Consider the following 19360-nt stretch of genomic DNA (forward strand, 5'->3'; position numbering starts at 1 on the left):
CTCTAGTCCAACACTGCTAGTCACAGCCAGTTCCACTAAAGGTCAGATGGCCATAATCCAGACAGGTGTTAATAAACTCCTAGGATGGAGACTGCACAGTTTCTCTAAGCAACCTGCTCCCATGCTTGACTGTCATCACAGCTTTTCCTTACATCCAGCCTGAAACTCTTGATTTAATTTATGCTGCTGTCTTGTCCTCCTACTATGCACAGCTGTGAAGAATCTAACCCTGTCTCTTTTATAACCTCTCATGGGTACTGGCAGGCTGCCCTGGAGATGTTGCCTCTCTGGGTTGAAAAAGCCCCCTTACATTAGCTTTCCTCAAAGAGATGCTAGCCAAAAATGGAAACAGGTTCCAGCTCTTCCCCTCATTCAGATTAAAGCTTCAGTCAGGCCACCAGTATTTGAGAAAGCTGAACTTCAACTATAAGAGCTATGAAAGCAACCATGGTGATCCAATATTTGTTTAACTTCACTGAAAAAACAACGGTGAGAAGTTGTGTCCATTGTTTACACACACAGTCTTGACAATATTGTCAAAAAAGTAGAATTATTGAAGGCTAATAATAATAATAATAATAATAATAATAATAATAATCACATCACTCAACCTGCTGGCCATGTCTCACTTGATGCAGATCAGGTTGGATTTCTGTGTTGCAAATGCACACTGCTGACTCATATTGGGCTTTTCATCCAAAACCACTCCCAAGTCTTTCTCCCGAGGGCTCGTCTCAACCCATTACTCACTCAGCCTGTACTTGTGCTTTAGATGTGCTAATAAAGAGCCTGTGGTATAAGATGAACTTTCCTTTGTAGCAGCCAAAGGAAACTTCTCCAGTTAAGCTTTTCTAAAAAAATTTCTTTCCACACTACATATGATTTTGCATATATAAAAATCCATCTATTTTCATACATCTTTTTAAAATAATAGGTGCTTTCGAATAGTCAGTTTACTTGCCAGCTCAGTGGATGATTGGATGATTCACCAAAGTCAGGACTGTTTAAAATTTATGGGGTTTATTCTCCTTTTGTCAAGCATTTTCTACATACAGAACATTCACGTGGTATAAATTACAGAACAAAAACTGCATGAGACAGACTATTGCAATTGAGTAACAGACAGTTTACATGATTATTGTTTGTTCACAATGGAGAGGAGTTCTTAAAAAGGAAAATAGATTCAGGAGCTAGAAATGTAAGCAAATTTTTATCTCAGTTAAAGCTACTTACCAGGAGGTTCGCTCAAGCTAAAGAGAGATCTACTGTACCACACAGGGCAGAATGCTCAATGCACACAAGATTACAATGCTAGAAAATTCCAGATTTCAAAGCAATTTTACACAATCTAAATTGCAGTAAAACTTTGTTTAAAAAAAGATATTTTTTCTGATTGCCTTCAGTAAATGGAGGTCATTTTAAGAGCTTATAAGCATTCTTTAGCAAAAACATAATAAAAATAAAAATACTCTCAAACTTCTAAGTCATTGCTCTGAGTCTGGATGGATGTTCACTGCTGGCTTTCTATTGACTTGTTATTCTACTTCTGGGAATCTTATTTTTCCCATTTACATGTTTAACCAGTGTTATATTAGAATACTACGTAAACAAACTATAAAAAATACAAAGTTTTTGTTGTTTGTTTTTTGTTTTTATCTTGGTTTTTTTTGCACTAATCCAGTTGGATGCAAGAACTAGAAAATCTGTTGAGCTAACCAAATGGTTTAAGAAATAAGAATCAATGGTACAATGAATAAGCAAAATTGTTATCTACTGGTCGTAGACTTCAGTTCTTTGAATTCTCATTTTCTCAAAATGCATTTTCTTTTTGTTTAATTAACAGTTTCCTCAATGATATAAGTGAAGCTTTGTGATGCCAGGTTTTAAAAATGTGGTATATTCTGAAAGGATGTGCAATATTTCACTTCAGTAGGCTTGAAACTACTTGCTGACGACACCCTGTGATAGCTGAAAAACCTAGCATCTATTTTTTTTCTAAAAAAAGGTAAAGCTTCTGCAAGCAGCTTTCTCAACTAAGACACCATAAAAATAAACTCCAAAATGCAGTGATCAGAAAACACTGCAAATACAATTTTTCTTTTTTTTTTCCCTGTCCATGTATGTTGCACAACTTGTCACCTGGAATTTGATAGCAGAACTTTCTTTCCAATGACAAGCAATCCTGTAGCCAGAGTGGGAATGAATTTTATAATTTCTATGTTTGTCTTTCTTGTGAGACTTTCGCTTCAAGGCACAAAAAGATTTAAGAGTGGACTGGACAGGACATAACATTTCAGCTTAAGGAGTCAAAGGTTGTTGAACAACAGCTCTTGTTCTGTGTCTGAAGCAAAAAAACCCCAAAATTTGAATAATATTTAGGTCTTCCATTTACAAATGCAAAGTATCATATTAAATTTCCTGAAGCTTTTTTAGTTGGTTTTTTTTCTTCTTTTTTTATACTAATTTATTATACTTATCATCAATTTCAATATTTAGTTATTTCAAACAACACAATCTCAGCTGATAATTAATAAGGAGTACCATTATCAAATAGCCATCATTTTAGTCACTTTATGTGGAAGCTGATTCATTGTATAAAATACATGTCAAAGAAATAACAGGTATAGAAGGGCCTAACAATTTAAAATTAGAATTGTGTAAATTTGAAGGATGGTGTAATTTAAGTGCAATGTACTGTAAAACTATTAACTCAGTAAATATCTAACACAGATTCTTATGCTTCTCCAACCCAAACTACTGTGTTGCCTCCCTCAACTTCGGTGATTTCACAATTTAACTTATTGAGCCGTCCATCCAGGATAAACAGAGATTCCTTGGAAGGGGTCATGAGATACTGACCAAAAAGGCCACTGTCTTTTATAAGACGGTTCTTACTGTTCCAAGGCCATTCGCCTGCCTTCATGGGTTCCTTCAGACTCTTCACCATCTTCACCTTGCCAGAAGAGAGCTCCATGAAGAGAACATCAGTTTGTGTGCTGGAGCTGCAGTAGACATTGTATTGATGAGCTTCAGTGAAGGACGGCTGAAAAGCCACATCAGATATGTGCAAATTAGTGTGAATGTCAAACGCATCCTGTATTTCTCCTCTCACTGTTATGGACTGGATCCTCAGGAGGCCTTTAGCATCATCAATGCTGAGAAGGTAGTGTCCATCTGGAGAGACGTGCGGCGTGCCCGTCACGTCGCCGTTGTATCCGATCACGGAATCAGTAACGCTGTCCACTATGAGCTGCGGCAGGACGGCCCCAGTGGTGTCAGGCTTGCAGCAGATAAAGAGATATCCTCCAAGATGTGTATAAGCCAGTGACTCAGGAACGCAATTATAATCCTTTAAACTAACCGTCTTGATGTACGACATCGTTTCTAGATCAATTTTCTGGAGCATGGGATCGTCCTTATGAAGAATATATCCAAACCTGGAAGGAAAAGCACAAAACCAAAGTCAGAGTTATTGTGTGCATAATATATGAACGGGGAAAACACCATGAGCAAAGGAGATAATATGTGCAGCAGTGTATTGCTATACATCTCAGCTTCAGATGTTGCAGATATTAAGCAGTTTATAATATTTTATTTTTAGTGGTGTAATTTAGAATGCATTAAAAAAATGCCTAAAACCCATTTATTTGATTAATGGGAAAGTTTTTTTTCCTACTGACACAAGGGAAGAAGTAAACCATTACTTTCTATATCTAGTCACTTCTAACTTTTACAAAAGCCAGGAAGGAGAAAAAGATTAAATACCAATAGATACCACATCCCATATATTTGAATTCTGTTCATAGAGCTCTTCAACTTACTTGGGAACATCAGCATAACCCAGCACTCATTGTTATTCAGATCATTATCTGAATCTTCCTTATTTTAATTCAATAGAAATGAATATCATAAAAGGATTTAGGCTTATGCCTCCTAATTACCCAAACACCATATTTCTTACATTTTCAATGATCCTTTATTCTCTTCCATACATCAAGAAACTTTCACTGAACATGAATAATATGGTTACATTTTAAAATCCTAGAGCTGATTGATTGTAACCTTTAATACAAACTATATCACTATTCTTTAATGGTAATGTATATGTTCTGACTGCACAATCAATTGACTATATACATATATATGCAAAAAAGATACTTCTACATATTATGAAAGCGTATTAACTTTACTTATCTAAGTAGCTTACACAGCACTTTCCCCAAACAGCTGTTTTCTTTTGGCACGTTTCTTGGCACTTTCCTCTGAATCTTTGATCCTAAAAATGAGGCTGCATGATGGTAATCTAAAAATACCTTTCACATCCTTTTGATAGAAAGCCATATGACAACCAGAATGTTCCAACAATTGAGTTGACAATATCACAAAATTTTCACACTGTACTTGTAACCCCAGTGCACTTACTAATCAGTGAATTGCCAAAGTAACAGGCAAAAAAACATTTCAGGACATTGTTCAGGCAGTTCCTCAGCATAAAGTAGGGTGAATTACACTTGCACTTTCTACTGAACCGATGTAAGAACACTTTTAATTTTAGCTCCACCTTCCAAAATCCTTGCATACTGCTTCAGTATCACAAAAGCACAGAAGTAAAGAACTATTTCAATTGTTAGGGACCTTAGGATTTTATTTGGTCCACAAATCCTGCCCAAAGAAGGCTCAGTGTGAATCACACTGTCCACAATTACAATTTGATCTGATCATAAGATCAATTTTGTCTTTAATTATTCAGCTACTTATAAATACATTAATTCAATCACCTGGGTTAGGAAAGTGTGAGTGAGCTTTTTTTGAAGTTATGCCTGGATAATTTACTTAAGATAATGTTACTTTTCTATTCATGTCTGCTGTTCTGTCATAGAAAAAGATTAGGATCATTAGGCAGAATTTGATTTTTAGATTTTTTGGCCACATAACATCTGTTTCTTAATCTTTTTGGGCAGCCATTAACTCATTGATTCCTGGTTTCATTATTAATTAGTAAGTATTTTTCAGCTATAAGAAAGAGACCTATGCTATATTATCCACAAAATTGTCCTGTAATAGAAAAGGTTAAATAGGTAACAACACTGACATTTCACATCTCCGTGTTTAATAACCAGTGTTAGACACATGAGCAGTGCTTATAAAAGGACAATAGAATTGGCTTATTGATTGTGCTTTTACATAACAATGTAAAGCAAAAATCAGTGAACTATCCAGGAACAGGAGTATTCACAAGAAGATAAAGGGAAAATACCTAATTTAAAGGTCAATGTGATGACAGGTACTGAATAACTTAATTTTAAGCTATTATAATATTATTTAATCTATTTTAATAAGAGAACACAGCGCAGAGAGTTTTTGCTTTAACTACTTTTGATCTCAATTTCAGTTGCAAACACACAGTACATTTTTTGTTTGAGGCTGGCAAGCTGACCTTGGGTTTGAAAATATTATTTTTCTCTTTCAGCATACCAATATATGGTCATGGAAAAAATCAGGAAATCTTTTTTAAAAGTGAAAGAAAAGGCTCTCACTGAGTTGTTTTTAGCTTACATAGGTACTAAACCACAGACTTATATCCAAATGAAATTTTCCATAAACATACACCAATCCTTACTGTGATTTTGAAAATACAGCAGTCATCATCTACATAATTAAATCTAAAAATGTTTTTTAATATTTGGCCTGTTGTTTTCAGAAACTGTATTAAAAATAGCAACAAACTCTCCTCTGTAAAAAAAAGCAGTCATTTAACATTTTAATATATTTGATACATTTTATTCTATATATGAGTCCATCATATTTCACAGTACCTTTATTTAATTAAGGAAAAAGACTGAAAATTTGCCTGCTTTTTTAAAGTTGCACTTTAGCTTCTATCCTGCATGAGAGAAAACACAAGTAACCTTTTAAAAAAAAAGGTAATCCTTTTTTAAAAACCCAAATGAATTCTTAACCATTTTCCACCACAAAAGAAATTTAAAAACCTAAATAGACATATTTTAAACTGCTCAAAAACGAAACCTTTTCTTTTTTTCATTTCTCATATATCAAGCAAGAAGAAGAAATTTTTGTGCTGCTTGACAATTCATTTTTTTCTAAAGATTATTCCAGGTCATAATAATGACCTTCTTCTAAAGCAAAATACAAATGTAAAACAAGATTATCATCAATTATCTAAATCAGCAAATTGTACTTGCTGATTTAAATTGTGATTGAAATGAAGTATTTAAATCAATTTGATTCAAAGAAATCTGCCTTGCTTATGATTATTTGATTAAGCAGTGTTAATGATCAATTTATGTGATTTTTTTTGCATCCAAATGTTATTGATATCAAGAGGAATACATAAGTTACTAATCTTTACTTCTCAAATGTTATTTCCAGAACGTATGTTTTTGAGCCACGGGTACACTTAACCATGTTTACTTTGGTGACATCAACTGTTTGGTTACCAAATGTGAATGTGTTGTCTAAGGTTAAAAGAAAAAGGTCTTGTCTACCTTCCCTAGGGGTACCATCACCTGCACATGTGGAAAGACTCACGTTTGGCATCTAGCTTTGCCCACAGAGGACACTGCCATTGGGCTGTGCTCCAGCTTCTCATTACCTGCTGCTCCCTTCTCTCACACAAATCCCCTAAACTAAAAAGGTTTGCATAAGCATTCCCCACTGCATGTCATCAGGATACATTTGGTTTCTGTGGAATAATTACTACCAAATGTTTTTTGGTGACTAACCTGGTTAGTGTGAATGAAATATCTTTAGGAGCTGTGGAAGAATGTTGATGTAAACCTTCCCACCAGCACAGACAGATTTAATAAAAAGATAAAAAGTATGCTTGTCCACAGTAAGGGTCTCCAGATCTCCAGACTTAGTCAGCAAACACATTTTAAAACAAACCAGCTGATAACATAATGGTACTAGTTTCTTTTATAGCTTTATCTATCTCTTTGTAATATTTAGTTCACAGTTCAAAAAGCCACAAGTAAAAAGTTTACAGCATTGTGGACAGACTGTTCCTGGGATGTAAACAGCGGCTTCAGCTTCAGTAATTGAGTTTAACTGAAACCTATAGAAAATGGCTTCAACATTTTACCCACTTTATCTGATATTGTATTTTTATTGCACTTGAGAAATTTATTGTCCTTTGCTTTGGAGCTATTAAGGAACTTGATTTTATATGCTACAGCAGCTAACCACATGTATTCTGATAATCAGTTATACCTGAATGCCTGTTTACAATGTATCTTACTTATAAAGTGTGCAAAGAGCAGTTTAATGCATTTTTTCAGTGATTATTTATTTTCAACTCACAATTATTTACAGCTATCCGTGCTATTCATTGCATTCTATTTACTTCTGAATTGAAAACAAAGGTTTGGGAGATAGGCTTTTTTTCCTTCCTTAGAGAACTGTCTTCCCTAGCCCTGATAAAATACAACTCCATTTTCTTGTAACATTAACATGCAAAAGACTTTTTGCTTTATAATGTTTTCTAGTTCAAACTTGAAAAAGTCACTGCTTTGGACACAGATGTAAAATTGGCCCACAGTGTAATGTTTCTGGGGCTGCATACACTGAGAGATCAGTTATGTGAGCAGAATAATGTATAGAACATACGTAGCAGTTTATAGTTACTGATTTCAAAGCACTGTAGAGATAACACAGAGGGCAAAGAAAGCTGAATGGCCTAAGGCTATATAATAATCCATTGGCATAGCCCAGGTGAAATACAGGTTATCTGGGCCCAGCATGGTTTCTAACCTATCATGCTGCAGGTTACTGCTTCAACTGAGGTACTAGAGGGACAGACGTGAGAAGAAAACATATAAAATATATATATAATTTTGAATAAGAGTATACAAAATCACTCCATCAAAATAACGTTTTTGATTACTAAAAAGAGACAGAACTTTGGACCTGGCTGGGAGAGAAGTTGGTAAAACTTCATGAAGGATTCACCCTTCCCAAAACCAGTATAGCTGCCAAAAGCAATTTATTAGAATGAACAGGATTTTATCAATACTACTGTTTAAACAATTCTTTTTTGTCTGTCCTACTGCCTGCAACATTTCAGTACTCCAATTAAAATTCAGTAAAGCTGGACAGGGATGCAAATACCCTAACAGACCAACAATACAGATAAAAAGAAGGGAGGGGGGGGAAGTAATTTAAAGCTGCCAGTCTTCTTGGGTGTAAAAGGATTTTGCAAGCTGTGTGTTTCATATATTTCCCTGCCTGTCTCAGTGAGAACTGTGTGGCTAGAGTTTTGAGAAGCTGAACAAATCGAGAGAGGTCTGTTTCTGTGCCTGTGAGGTTTGTGAGGCTGATTCTTAGTCTCTGAGAATTGCTAGGCAGAGGCGTAAGGATGGAAAAAGTAATGAAGTTCTGGGAAGGAAAAAGGGGAAGTGAAGAAAACTGATAAGAAAAGCTAAGAATTTCATGTCTGATATAGTTTAAAAAAAGAAAGAAACAAAGGATGAGAAAAAATATACTTTTGTTACCTAAGACCAGAAAGTGCTTTACAACTCACTGGCAACTGAGGAAGGTGATAAAGAGGTTTTTTATAGGGACATATATGTGTCAGGTGAGATAATTTGTTCCTAATAATTTTGAAAGAGTTGACTAGCTCTTAGCGTTTTAATAAATCTCAGAATAACAGGAAAATTTGGAAAGTCTGAAAAAAAAAGATTGTTGAAATATTCATAAGATGAAGTCAGGTATCCCAGCTAAGCTGAACAGCTTGATGCATATCCAAGGGAAATAATAAAATAGATTATATGAGAATGAATTACAGAAAATCGTGAATATAACACAGTCAACACGGGTTTATGAAAAAATTAACTTTGTCAGACAAACTTAATTTAATTTTTTTACTAGAAAACTCTCTGAAGGTAACTGAATATCAGGAGGGTATAGCTTTCTTGGAATAAAAGCTCATACCTGAAGGAAAAATAATTTAAGAAAAAAATTTATTTGTAATACAATGTAGTTGTCAATGCATAATCATCATTTTGCAGGAAACTTCTTGGTACAAAAGCTGATACGTCACAAAATTTTCACAGATGATTTGGATGTAAATATCTATGAATGTCCATGACACTAAGGTTGTACATAATGAACGTAAAATCATTATAGTCAGTTGCTCATTCAAGCAAAATGTGTTCAAAGGAGGCCAAGTGTAAAGTTGAACAACTTCACGTGTGAATGAGGAATGTCTGACATGAATATGGAACAGTAAAAAGTAGCAACCATAAAAGGATTTAGTGATCACAGCTGACATGCAAATCAATATGAAATCTGAGTCTAATGAGTCAAAAATAAAACCAAGACCCAAAAGCTTCTGTAAAGTTCTTAAGCGTAAAGAGAGAGGAGTAAGAATAATACAACACACTCATACCAGTATTCTGCACTGGGGAGACTAAACTTTATGAATGTTTTAAAGAATGCATTATGTTTTTTTTCTAATTTCTGCCCTTCTAAAAAGGAATAAAAAAAAATTAGGGGCAAGGAAAAATCTGAATTTTTTTTGAGGAATGTAAACAATGCTTTTATGCAAGAGGCTGATTCCAATATAAAAATGGTTGCATACTGAAAACAGAAAACTTTAAAATTAGGAATAGGTAATTTTTCCTAACAATGGGGACAAAATACCATTGCAACCAACTACAAGAGAAATGATGAATTTTCTGTGATAGCACTCTCTAGGTAAAGATTATACTACTATCTGCTTGGATAAGTAGATGTAGCTTCAAAACTATCAGATTCATTATCTGAATCACCAAATGACTATTTGAAATGTTTAAACCTAAAGTACATGCAGAAGTCAGAGAAAATGTTCTCATTGCCTCTTCTAGCTGATGGATATATGAAACACCATTTTCTTGGCTTTGTTCATATAATCAAAATTGCATAGGTACAGTAGATTTTAATCTTATGCATTTGATGGTGAGATATTAACCATCATAAAATCATAGAATGACCAAGGTTGGAAAAGACCTTTAAGATCATACAGTCCAACCCCTCCCCCAGCACTATCACTGTAACCCCTAAACCACTACGCCACATCACCATATCATCCATACACAACTTAAATGCCTCCAGGGGTGGTGACTCCACCACCTCCCAGGGCAGCCTATTCTAATGCCTGAAAAGAAGCAACCAAGTGCTTAAAATCTCATGAAATGACTGTGATTGGACACAATCCTTTAGCTCACACACACACACACACAGGTAGAATGCAGAGAAATCTGCCCTTTCGCAGACCTAAGATTGTGATGCCACTCCTTCATCCACTGTATAGAAAACAGCTGTTTTTTAAAACTTGTCTTACACTGTTTCTGACCTTAAGTAATTGTGAATTTCACACGAGTTACTAATAATATTACAATTACCAATCTTTCATACACACATATATTTTCAAAATTAGCATGTGCTGTCCTTGACAACACATTGATCTCCAAATTCAGGTGGTTTATTAATTGCTTGTAGTGTTACTATATTAACAATAAAAGCTATATAATGGGGTGAAAGATGTTCTAAGGCTGAATGGTCATTCTCTTGAGGTTTATTGATCTAACTGTACAAGATCGTGGTGGTTAGGCTGGGGGAAGGGTGTCAGACCATAGAGACCTGCTTCAGAACAGTTACCTGTTCACACACAGCAATGATCGGTTGCAAACAAATTTCATTCAACTCTCCATAACCCAATTGCTGCCTTCTAAGTAACAGATTAATCTCTCTTTCCTTCTCTACAGCATTATGAACCATCTCAGCATATCAGTGTCAGATTATTAACTCTGCTTCCATTGCTAGATTGGATCTCATCTTTCTGATGAAGGAGACAAGAACTATTAAAAAAAAAAAAATAGTACTTACCAAATTTGTAAGAAAAAAGTATTGCAAGTCAATAAGATGATAGTTTTGGATTGCACAGGTAAATAGATTGGGAGATGCAAAAAAGCTGTACGTAATAAAACAGGGTAAGAAAATGTCATCCCCCAGTGGTGTCTAGAGCACCAGCAAAATAGGGCCATTTCACAAAATTTATGTTAGTGAGGCTTTTGTATGAGGTCTCTGCAAACCAAGCCTGTAAGTGCATGTGCTGAGCTTTGACTATCCCAAAATTTGTCTTTCCATTCTGAGTAAAGGAAAGCTATTAAATCTGAGTAAAGAAGCATTACTGCTCCATGTTCTATAGAAATGGAACCCAATCCCCAAAGTAGCCATAACATTGTAACTATCCAAAGCACTTGGCTACCTAAAAGGATTAAAAAAATACAGTCATTCATAATCATGTCATTAAATTGTGTCTGCCACCTCTGCTCATTTAGCCTGGTTTTATGATTAGGCTGCTGGAAAACAGCAAATGATAGTTGAGAATACCTTCACTTTTCTGGAATGTTTTATATATGATGGAATACTCAAGTCAAAATTTCCTGTCATATAGCTTAGTATGTAGAAGCCTCCCACTGCTCATTAACCTCTGATTAATATTTATGACAATTTCAACCCTTATGTCTCTTCTATCCAGTGAAACAATGCACAATATCAGCACATAAAGGTGTTTCTCACCATGCATACTGGAATCATGTGTAACTTAAACCTGCCAGGTATGAGCGCAAATCTTTAGATTTCTAATTTATTGTACAGTTAATACAAGTGGGAACTGCAGCCTGTGGGCATATCCCTCCTATTGGAGTAAATGCTAGAGCTGTGAAATCTGGGACTGTTTCTTTCTTCCCTTACTCCATGTGAATAAACAATAATGATTTTAATCCCAGATTTTCAAGATTTTTGACCGTATGCTGCGACAATAGTTTAAATGAATTAGGGCTAATTGTACTTAGCAACTCTATAGCAGTTTCTTGTAAGAGTAGTACACTGGATTTGGCTGAGATGGAGTTAATTTTCATTATACCAACCTGCACACACCTGGTGTGTTTGAAATTTATGAACAAAAGTGTTGACAACTCACCAATGTTTTAGTTATTGTTCAGCACTGCTGGCACAGCACCAAGGCGTTCTCTGTTTCTTACTCAGCCTTTCCCATGAGTAATCTGCAGGTTTGGATAAGGTTGGGAGGTGACACAGTGGGCTACCCCAGGGATATTCCATAACATGTAACATTATGTTCAACAATTAAACTTCTTCCAAAGTAGCTGTTGCTCCTGCTAAGGGGGAGCTCAGCTGCTGGTTGGAGACAGCTCTCCACAGGGAGTCATTAGTTTTCCATAATGAGTTTTACAGAACCCAGACAAAGGGAAACTGAGGTAACTCAGATTTACTTGTCCAAACCAACTTCAAAGAGATGGGAAGAGTATGTGGCAACCGCAAAATGCAATTAAAAAAAAAAAATGCAGATCATATGGATGATCACCTTATTTTTTAAAAATGAAAAACCATGCCCACATATTTAAAGTTACATAATGACAGTGACAAAGTTAATAACACTATAGGTTATCAGTTCCACTTTCATCTCACAAAATAAATTCAAGACCATATTTTTAAAGCATTTTTAAAGCATTTTAAAGGTATTTAAAATATGGGATTTTGTTCCATGTTTTATGAACCTATAAGCCTGTTTGTAACACACACAGAAAAAAAAAGCACAGTAAACCCAGGAACTCCGTCATTCTTTTCCCAAAGTAATTATCATAATTACCACAATCTTATTTCCTGAAAAACAACCTGAAGACTCTCATTGCCAAGCTGCCAAAGTAATCCCTATAGCAAATCAGCTCTACCAAAATTAGTCCTCTCTCTTGCTCTCATCAGATTATCAAATGTCTCAGAGAGAGGGAAATCTTTTATCAAATTTTTATTTGGAATAACGTGCTCACAGGAACTTGCCCATCACTGAGAAGTACTTATGACATGAGGCACCAACACTAAATTTATATATTAAAAGGTATCAATTTTAGAAATCTTACTAGATATTATTATTACACATAAATATTGCCAGTTTTTCACAAGTATTTTCATATCTTCCCTCTTTTCATACCTAATTTTCAGGTTTTTACCTGCAAAATTCCCATCCCCTTAAGTTGCACTGTTTGTAACAGGTATAAAAGGTAAAAACCAAATTTTCCTTACATGCTATACAGCTTTTACTTATTAGAAAATGTGAATGTGCACATTATCATATCACAGGATTTATATAGCTGGCTCCTTTTCACTGCTCAAAATAAATTATTCAATCACTGTCCTTTAAGGTGTGGGGCTTTCAAACCAGAAAAACTGTTTATTATGGTTTAGAATAAGTAATGATGGTTTTACATAAAATTTCTCTCAACTTCTTCATCAAGTCTGTTCAGCCTAAGTAGCATTGACTCTGGCAAAGCTCAAGAAGAGTATTTTGCTTTTCAGGAATGAACAAAACATCTTTTTAGTCTCGAATATCTCACTGTTCTTATATATCTGTTATGTCAACGCTCCTTATAGCTATATGAAAAATGCTTTGAATGTCAATAAACAATTAAAAATGTGTGCAGCTTTCTGCTCTGGATTTTGTGGGTTTGTTCCATAACAAGAAAGCAGATTTCATTAAATGAATTCGAAAATGTATTGTAGGAGTTTCATTGGTAGAATGTGCTATGTATTGGTAGTGGTAAACAAATCTGCAAAACAGAGATCTGGCTGAAATCTTTAGTGACTCACCCAGTTCTGTGGGAGGTTTCCTGGTTACAGGATGTCACATTTATGTGCATAACTCTCCCTCTTCATCACTGTAGTACCTAAGTAATTCTTTTTTCCTATTTTTGATTACTGAGAAAAGGCTTAATAAGAAACTCGTTCCACAAGATCAGTACTTGTTGCCTGAACTTCAGCACCGCCACATTTTAATATCTCTTCCCATATCTGAGAAGAGTTGACTTTGTTTACAAAACAAAATATATAGCCATTGCACAAGGAGGTTGTTTACTGTCAAGCCTTTTCTGAATTCATTTGATACAGTAACAGTGCAAACACTTATCCTGTGAGTTGGTGTATTTCACACTGGCAAGGATTCTGCTACCATTTTGTTATGACTGTTAAGAGGTGTGTAGCAAAAGCATCCTTAAGCATCTGTGGATTCCCCTTTGGACCCTACTTCTGTCACCCAAAACCTATGGGAAAGAGGGAGGGATAAAAGGGGAAAAACCCCACACCAGTGCTGAAATTGCATGAAATATCACTCTCACATACCTGCAGTTTACTTACTGCCAGTCTGCAGAGTTTTATTTGGGGTATGTATTATTTGATATAAAGAGAGCATGTTACAAAACATAAACAGGCATATATGCATGTGAGTATATATATATGTGTGTATATATATATACATATATATATGAGAATATATATATTCAGGTATAATATCAGCTTGCAGTTGAAGTATATGAAGAAAATCGCATACTAGGGCATCCCTCCTTTCACTGTTTTTTCTTCTAAGATAAGAAGTGGAAAAGTAAAAATACTTTTTGCCTCATATATTCTGGGCCTCTCTCCTAAGGTTCCAAATACTTTCACTGCTACTGTCTGCACAATCCTGTATCTTCCAAATTTTCCTATAAAGACCTCACTGATGCTGTTTGACATCAAGTGGTAGTATCCTTGAAAGCAACGACTTTTCCTCTCAAGGCATAAGCATCCCCTCTTCTTAGGATTAAACACAAATGCTTTCATTTTCAGCTGATGAACTGGAGAGTTGAATGTGCACATATCAGTACCATGTATCATTTAGGACAGCAGTGCTAGATCTCAAGCTACACAGAGTTGAGTTCTGGGTAGTTCTGATAAGGATTTCAAGTAATACACTTTGAAATTTAAAAAGGAAGTGCTCTTTAGATTAAGCACATGTGCAAAATGAGTGCTCTGCCACAATGACCAGTTTAATTTTAAGTACTGGATTTTTTATAATCTGTTCTTTTCATCGGTTTATTAAAAATTGATCGATGAACCAGAAAATAAAAAAAAAAAAAAACCCAAAATGATATGTCTTAACTGTATCTCTTCCAGAGTACATAAACATATCAATTTGTTTATATTTATACCCTTATTGCTTTGAAATAAACAAGAAAAAACCAATTTCTGCAGTTCTAATCAAGCACAGCTGCTTCCCTCCTCTTCAGTCGTATCAATCATCAATAAGGAGGATCAAGAATTGCCATTACAAATGTACAGCATCACTACAACTGCTTGATGCAAAAATAATTATCCACAGGTAGCATTCCTCTTCTGAGGACACCTACATTTTTATGCACAACTATGTATGTCTAAATATGAGCTGAAAATCTAAGCTGCTATTTTTTGCCAGCGGAAATCTAAACCAGACAGTCAACAAAGTCCAAAGAATTTTTTAAAATAACCAGTACCAGAGGCCTTTATGGGGGGGAGAAATACTGTTTATACACTGTGTGTTTAGACTAAATCTCCAGTAACCATTGCAGGAGACAGACAGTTTACACCCACAGATATACTGCATTTTCACATCTAAATCTAGGTGCCTACAATCTGAACCTCACATTCACCATAAGCATCCTCTCAGCATGAAAACATAATATCCAAATATAGCCTCATAAAACTTTGCACATATTTGGGCAATTGAAGCTTAAATGACTCACATTACATCACAATGTGACTAAGAGCTAGAATTAAATTTGAAATGTGATTGTCTGTTTCTCCAAGCCATTATAACAAGTTCAGGTATCATACAGCAGTAGGGGCTATTAAAGCTTGCCTTTATGGTCAGAAATTCAAACTACTGATTCGAGGAATAGCTAGCACTGCATAGACTGAAGAATGTTACATAAGTCTCCATGCAAAAGAGCCCTAGAAACAGAGCTGTCTCTCCCAGAATCTTCAGGAATCTCTGAAGATGATTTTCACCGCTCTCAAAGCATAGCTTTAACAGAAAACCATCACTTTTCTTTCCACAAAAAAGTATAATTTGCCAGCCATAACAATCAACTTCAGTACTTTTTCAAGGCTAGAGAGTCATCAAGCACACAAAGAGAAACTCTTCAGCCTGCCTTTCATTTTTGTCTTAGGCTTTTGTGGAGATCTAAGAACTGCGTGCAAATCTTTCGTGGGAATTTTCCAAGAGCGACTTTGTTTATCACAATATCTTAGTGAACTATGTTTTCATGACACTACTGCACTACTTGGTATACTGACAGAGCTAACACCACTGCCAAATATCCAGATGGAATCCACTTCAGACAGCGAATTTACAAAAGATAACTAATATTTTTCAAGAAAACTAAATACAATAGTGCCTAGTAACCATGCTATGTGTTCTGATTTTAAAAGTTCAGGAAATTTCCTGGTGTATAAAGAATGATTTTTAAAGGGTTTCTGTGGACAGGAACTGTAAAAGCTGTGCAAGGGAAGAGTACACAGACTATGCTACACAGCTTTTCCCATTCCAAAGCATGGGTAACACAGGAAGAAATTAAAGCCCACTGAGGCACAATTATTTGCATTAACTATAGCAGAGTTAGGTCCAAACTGTCCTACCAATATTTATTGTCTTTATCGTAGTGTGAAATGCATACTGGGTTATTGTGCAAAACACCCTAAAGCAAAGGTCACAAGAGATAAACAAAGAAACTCAGTGCAGGACTTAAAGAAGTTCTGTACTAGAAAAGTGCCAAAGTCATGTGAATTCTGACACTGCTTCTTTAAATTTGCAAGGTGCCATTTTTTTTTTTTTTCACTCTTCCTTCAGGTAAAGAAACTCTCTTTGCCTCTTCTATGCACACATAGCCAAGCAAGATGCAAGTATGGAGCTGCCACAGTTGGCAAATTAACAACCTGAGTTCCCCTATGCTATTTTCTTCCTTTAGACAAGCCATGTATATTGCTTACCTCTCCAACTGCAGTCAGTATAAAGGAGGAAATATCTATGCATTTTTTAAGAAGACAAAATAGAGAAAACCTTTAGTATTTTTTCCCTAAAAATAAGGATAAATGTAATTTTTCATTTCTTTAAAAGAATATATTAAAACAAAATTTTAAGAAATGTAAGAATTTTAAGAATCCTTCACTTCAGGAAGATTGACAGACTAGAAGATGAGAAGGAGGAGAAGGATAATATAAAAACTGATGCCCTCTATCCTTTCTGGTTTTGGCCTACCCCAAGAGATTACCCTTATGAAGACTATAGACTTTTTTCTAAATCTGAAATCAATCACTTCAGGAAAATTATGTTCTCAAAATAGAAAGCAAATATAACAGAAAATAATTAAATAAGCTACAATCAAAATTGTCTGTACAAGAAGCAAAGAGCAGTATTTTTGTACAAAAGAGAAATTTTCTAACCCAAATAATTTTTGTCAAGAAAAAAACCCCACCAAATTATTATCTACTTTATCCTGAGTAAATAATAATTTTGTTTAAAGCCTCCCAATAGTATGCTTAGAAATGAGAAAAAAAAAAAAAAAAAAAGCCACAGAACATAAGGCTGTGGGGCCACTCTTATGGAAAATGAGCAATATTAGAGTAAAAAACAAGATCATCACTATAATTTCTGTTATATAAGAACAGAATTTGATTGCAGGTCTAGTTTTCTAAAAATATTGACTCATTATACTTCTGCTTGGGAAGAAGTTCTGGGTTTTGAAAACTTCAGGTTTCAAAACACAAAAACAAATGTTTGTGATGTTATAGATTTGCACATTAAAAATCTCATCTGTACTTCTCCAACTAGATGAAAAAAGTATCTATTTAATAACAGCTAACCTTTGAAATTTACAGTGTATATGGGATGAAAGAGGAAAACTAATATATAGCCAGATATAACTTGCTTTCATTAAAATCTTTATTATTATTATGTGAATTAAGCAATACCTTTTTATGATAAAAATAGACTGCAGCAGAGATCTAATCAATCAGAAATCATAAATTTGCTTAATAATACTGGTAAAAATTAATATAGGTTTTCATAGATTATTTCACAAAGGAACTTAATATTCAATTGTAAGTAGTATGAAATGAAAACTTTTAGATCTATGGGTGCAGACAGTCTTAGTAATGAAAAAATTCCTGATTAGATCCACAAGTGCATTGAAATATAATAGAAAAGGACATTGCTATGGCTAGGGGCAAAAGGAAAAAAAAACCAAAAATGACCTGCTGTCCCACACAAAAGGGATAACAAGTGCTGATCACCTGAGAGATCTAAAAGTAATCTTTATAGTAAGTATTCCAAGACTGCAGAGACTGATATTCATAGATCTGTTCTGAGGATTTTATTATTTTTTTATATTGCTTTTTATATACTGCATAGAAGTGAATATGGTGTCTCTATTTCCATTCTTAGTGAGGAAGCTCAGTGTCGAGAGGATTAATTTAGATGTCAAAGACTCCACAGTCAATGATGGTCAAACATACTAAAATGATTATTTTTTTCTCTCTTGCTTTTACTCTCTCAGCCCATACTGACCATTATTTTGAAAAATAAGGATATCAAGGACTTCAAGACAGCCATGCAAGACAGATGGGAAGAAATATTTCATAAGGGCCTGAAGGAATCCTGACAAGTGTTATATTCTTAGAATAAAGAGATCTCAAATTAAGCTTTGTGCTCTGAGATTGAATAGAAAAAAAAATCCATTACTAGAAAATATGTAACAGTGATAGAAGATAGTATTATAAAATAGATAATTATATGCATTAGTAAGCTTTCAGTTTATCCTACATCATATTTAATACAATGGGCTCTGGTTAAAAAACGAACACCACAAATTTAATGCTTTTCAGCTGTAGTAAATGACACTGTAAGTGTCATCAACAAAATCCTCCCTCTTATTGGAATAGTTTTCACTGGGGTGTAAAACCCAAAAGTGATACAATCTTTTAAGCATTCATTTGGGGAAGTCTATGCAAGTTGCCCTGTGTAACTCCACTGGAGAAATCAAGTAAGTGCTTGCAAGCACTTCTTTTGGGAAAAGATGACTTCTTTTAAAACACTGCACAAAGCCCAGGACTTCTGACTCGTAGTGCACGTTTGCACAGCTCAGGGATAAATGCTGAATTTTCAGGGTACTGGTGATGCAGGTGTCCATGAATTGTTTGAGGTCTCCCTGGGGGAGCACTTGAAAGATGTATATTTAAATAAGTTTTTAATTTATTGCAAATTCTTGTCCAATGCTGACAAGAAATAGTCCAAGAAGTTTTAGGACAAAGGGAAGTAACTTCTTTTCTACATTTTTAGTATCCAGGAATATATGAAACTGTTCATGTTATATCATAAAGGAACCCACACAGCAAAAATCTATTTTAGTGTTGGCAACAAATGCATTTTTCTGTCTTATACTTTCTAGGGAAGGAGAGCTAGAAATTTAATAAAAAAAACCCCAATCATTTTTAAAGC

General features: G+C 34.8%; 1 protein-coding gene across 1 annotated transcript in view; it reads right to left on the reverse strand.

The window, feature by feature from the left end:
* Nucleotides 1–1003: 1003 nt before the first annotated feature.
* Nucleotides 1004–19360, reverse strand: part of FSTL5 (follistatin like 5) — a 269724-nt gene continuing 251367 nt past the window's right edge. The window contains exon 15 of the mRNA XM_059844470.1: nt 1004–3437. Coding sequence (XP_059700453.1) covers nt 2735–3437 — 703 coding nt within the window. The 3' untranslated portion in view covers nt 1004–2734. The remainder of the gene's footprint in view (nt 3438–19360) is intronic.

The sequence above is a fragment of the Haemorhous mexicanus genome, chromosome 4, assembly GCF_027477595.1.
Source record: "Haemorhous mexicanus isolate bHaeMex1 chromosome 4, bHaeMex1.pri, whole genome shotgun sequence".
Lineage (NCBI taxonomy): Eukaryota > Metazoa > Chordata > Aves > Passeriformes > Fringillidae > Haemorhous > Haemorhous mexicanus.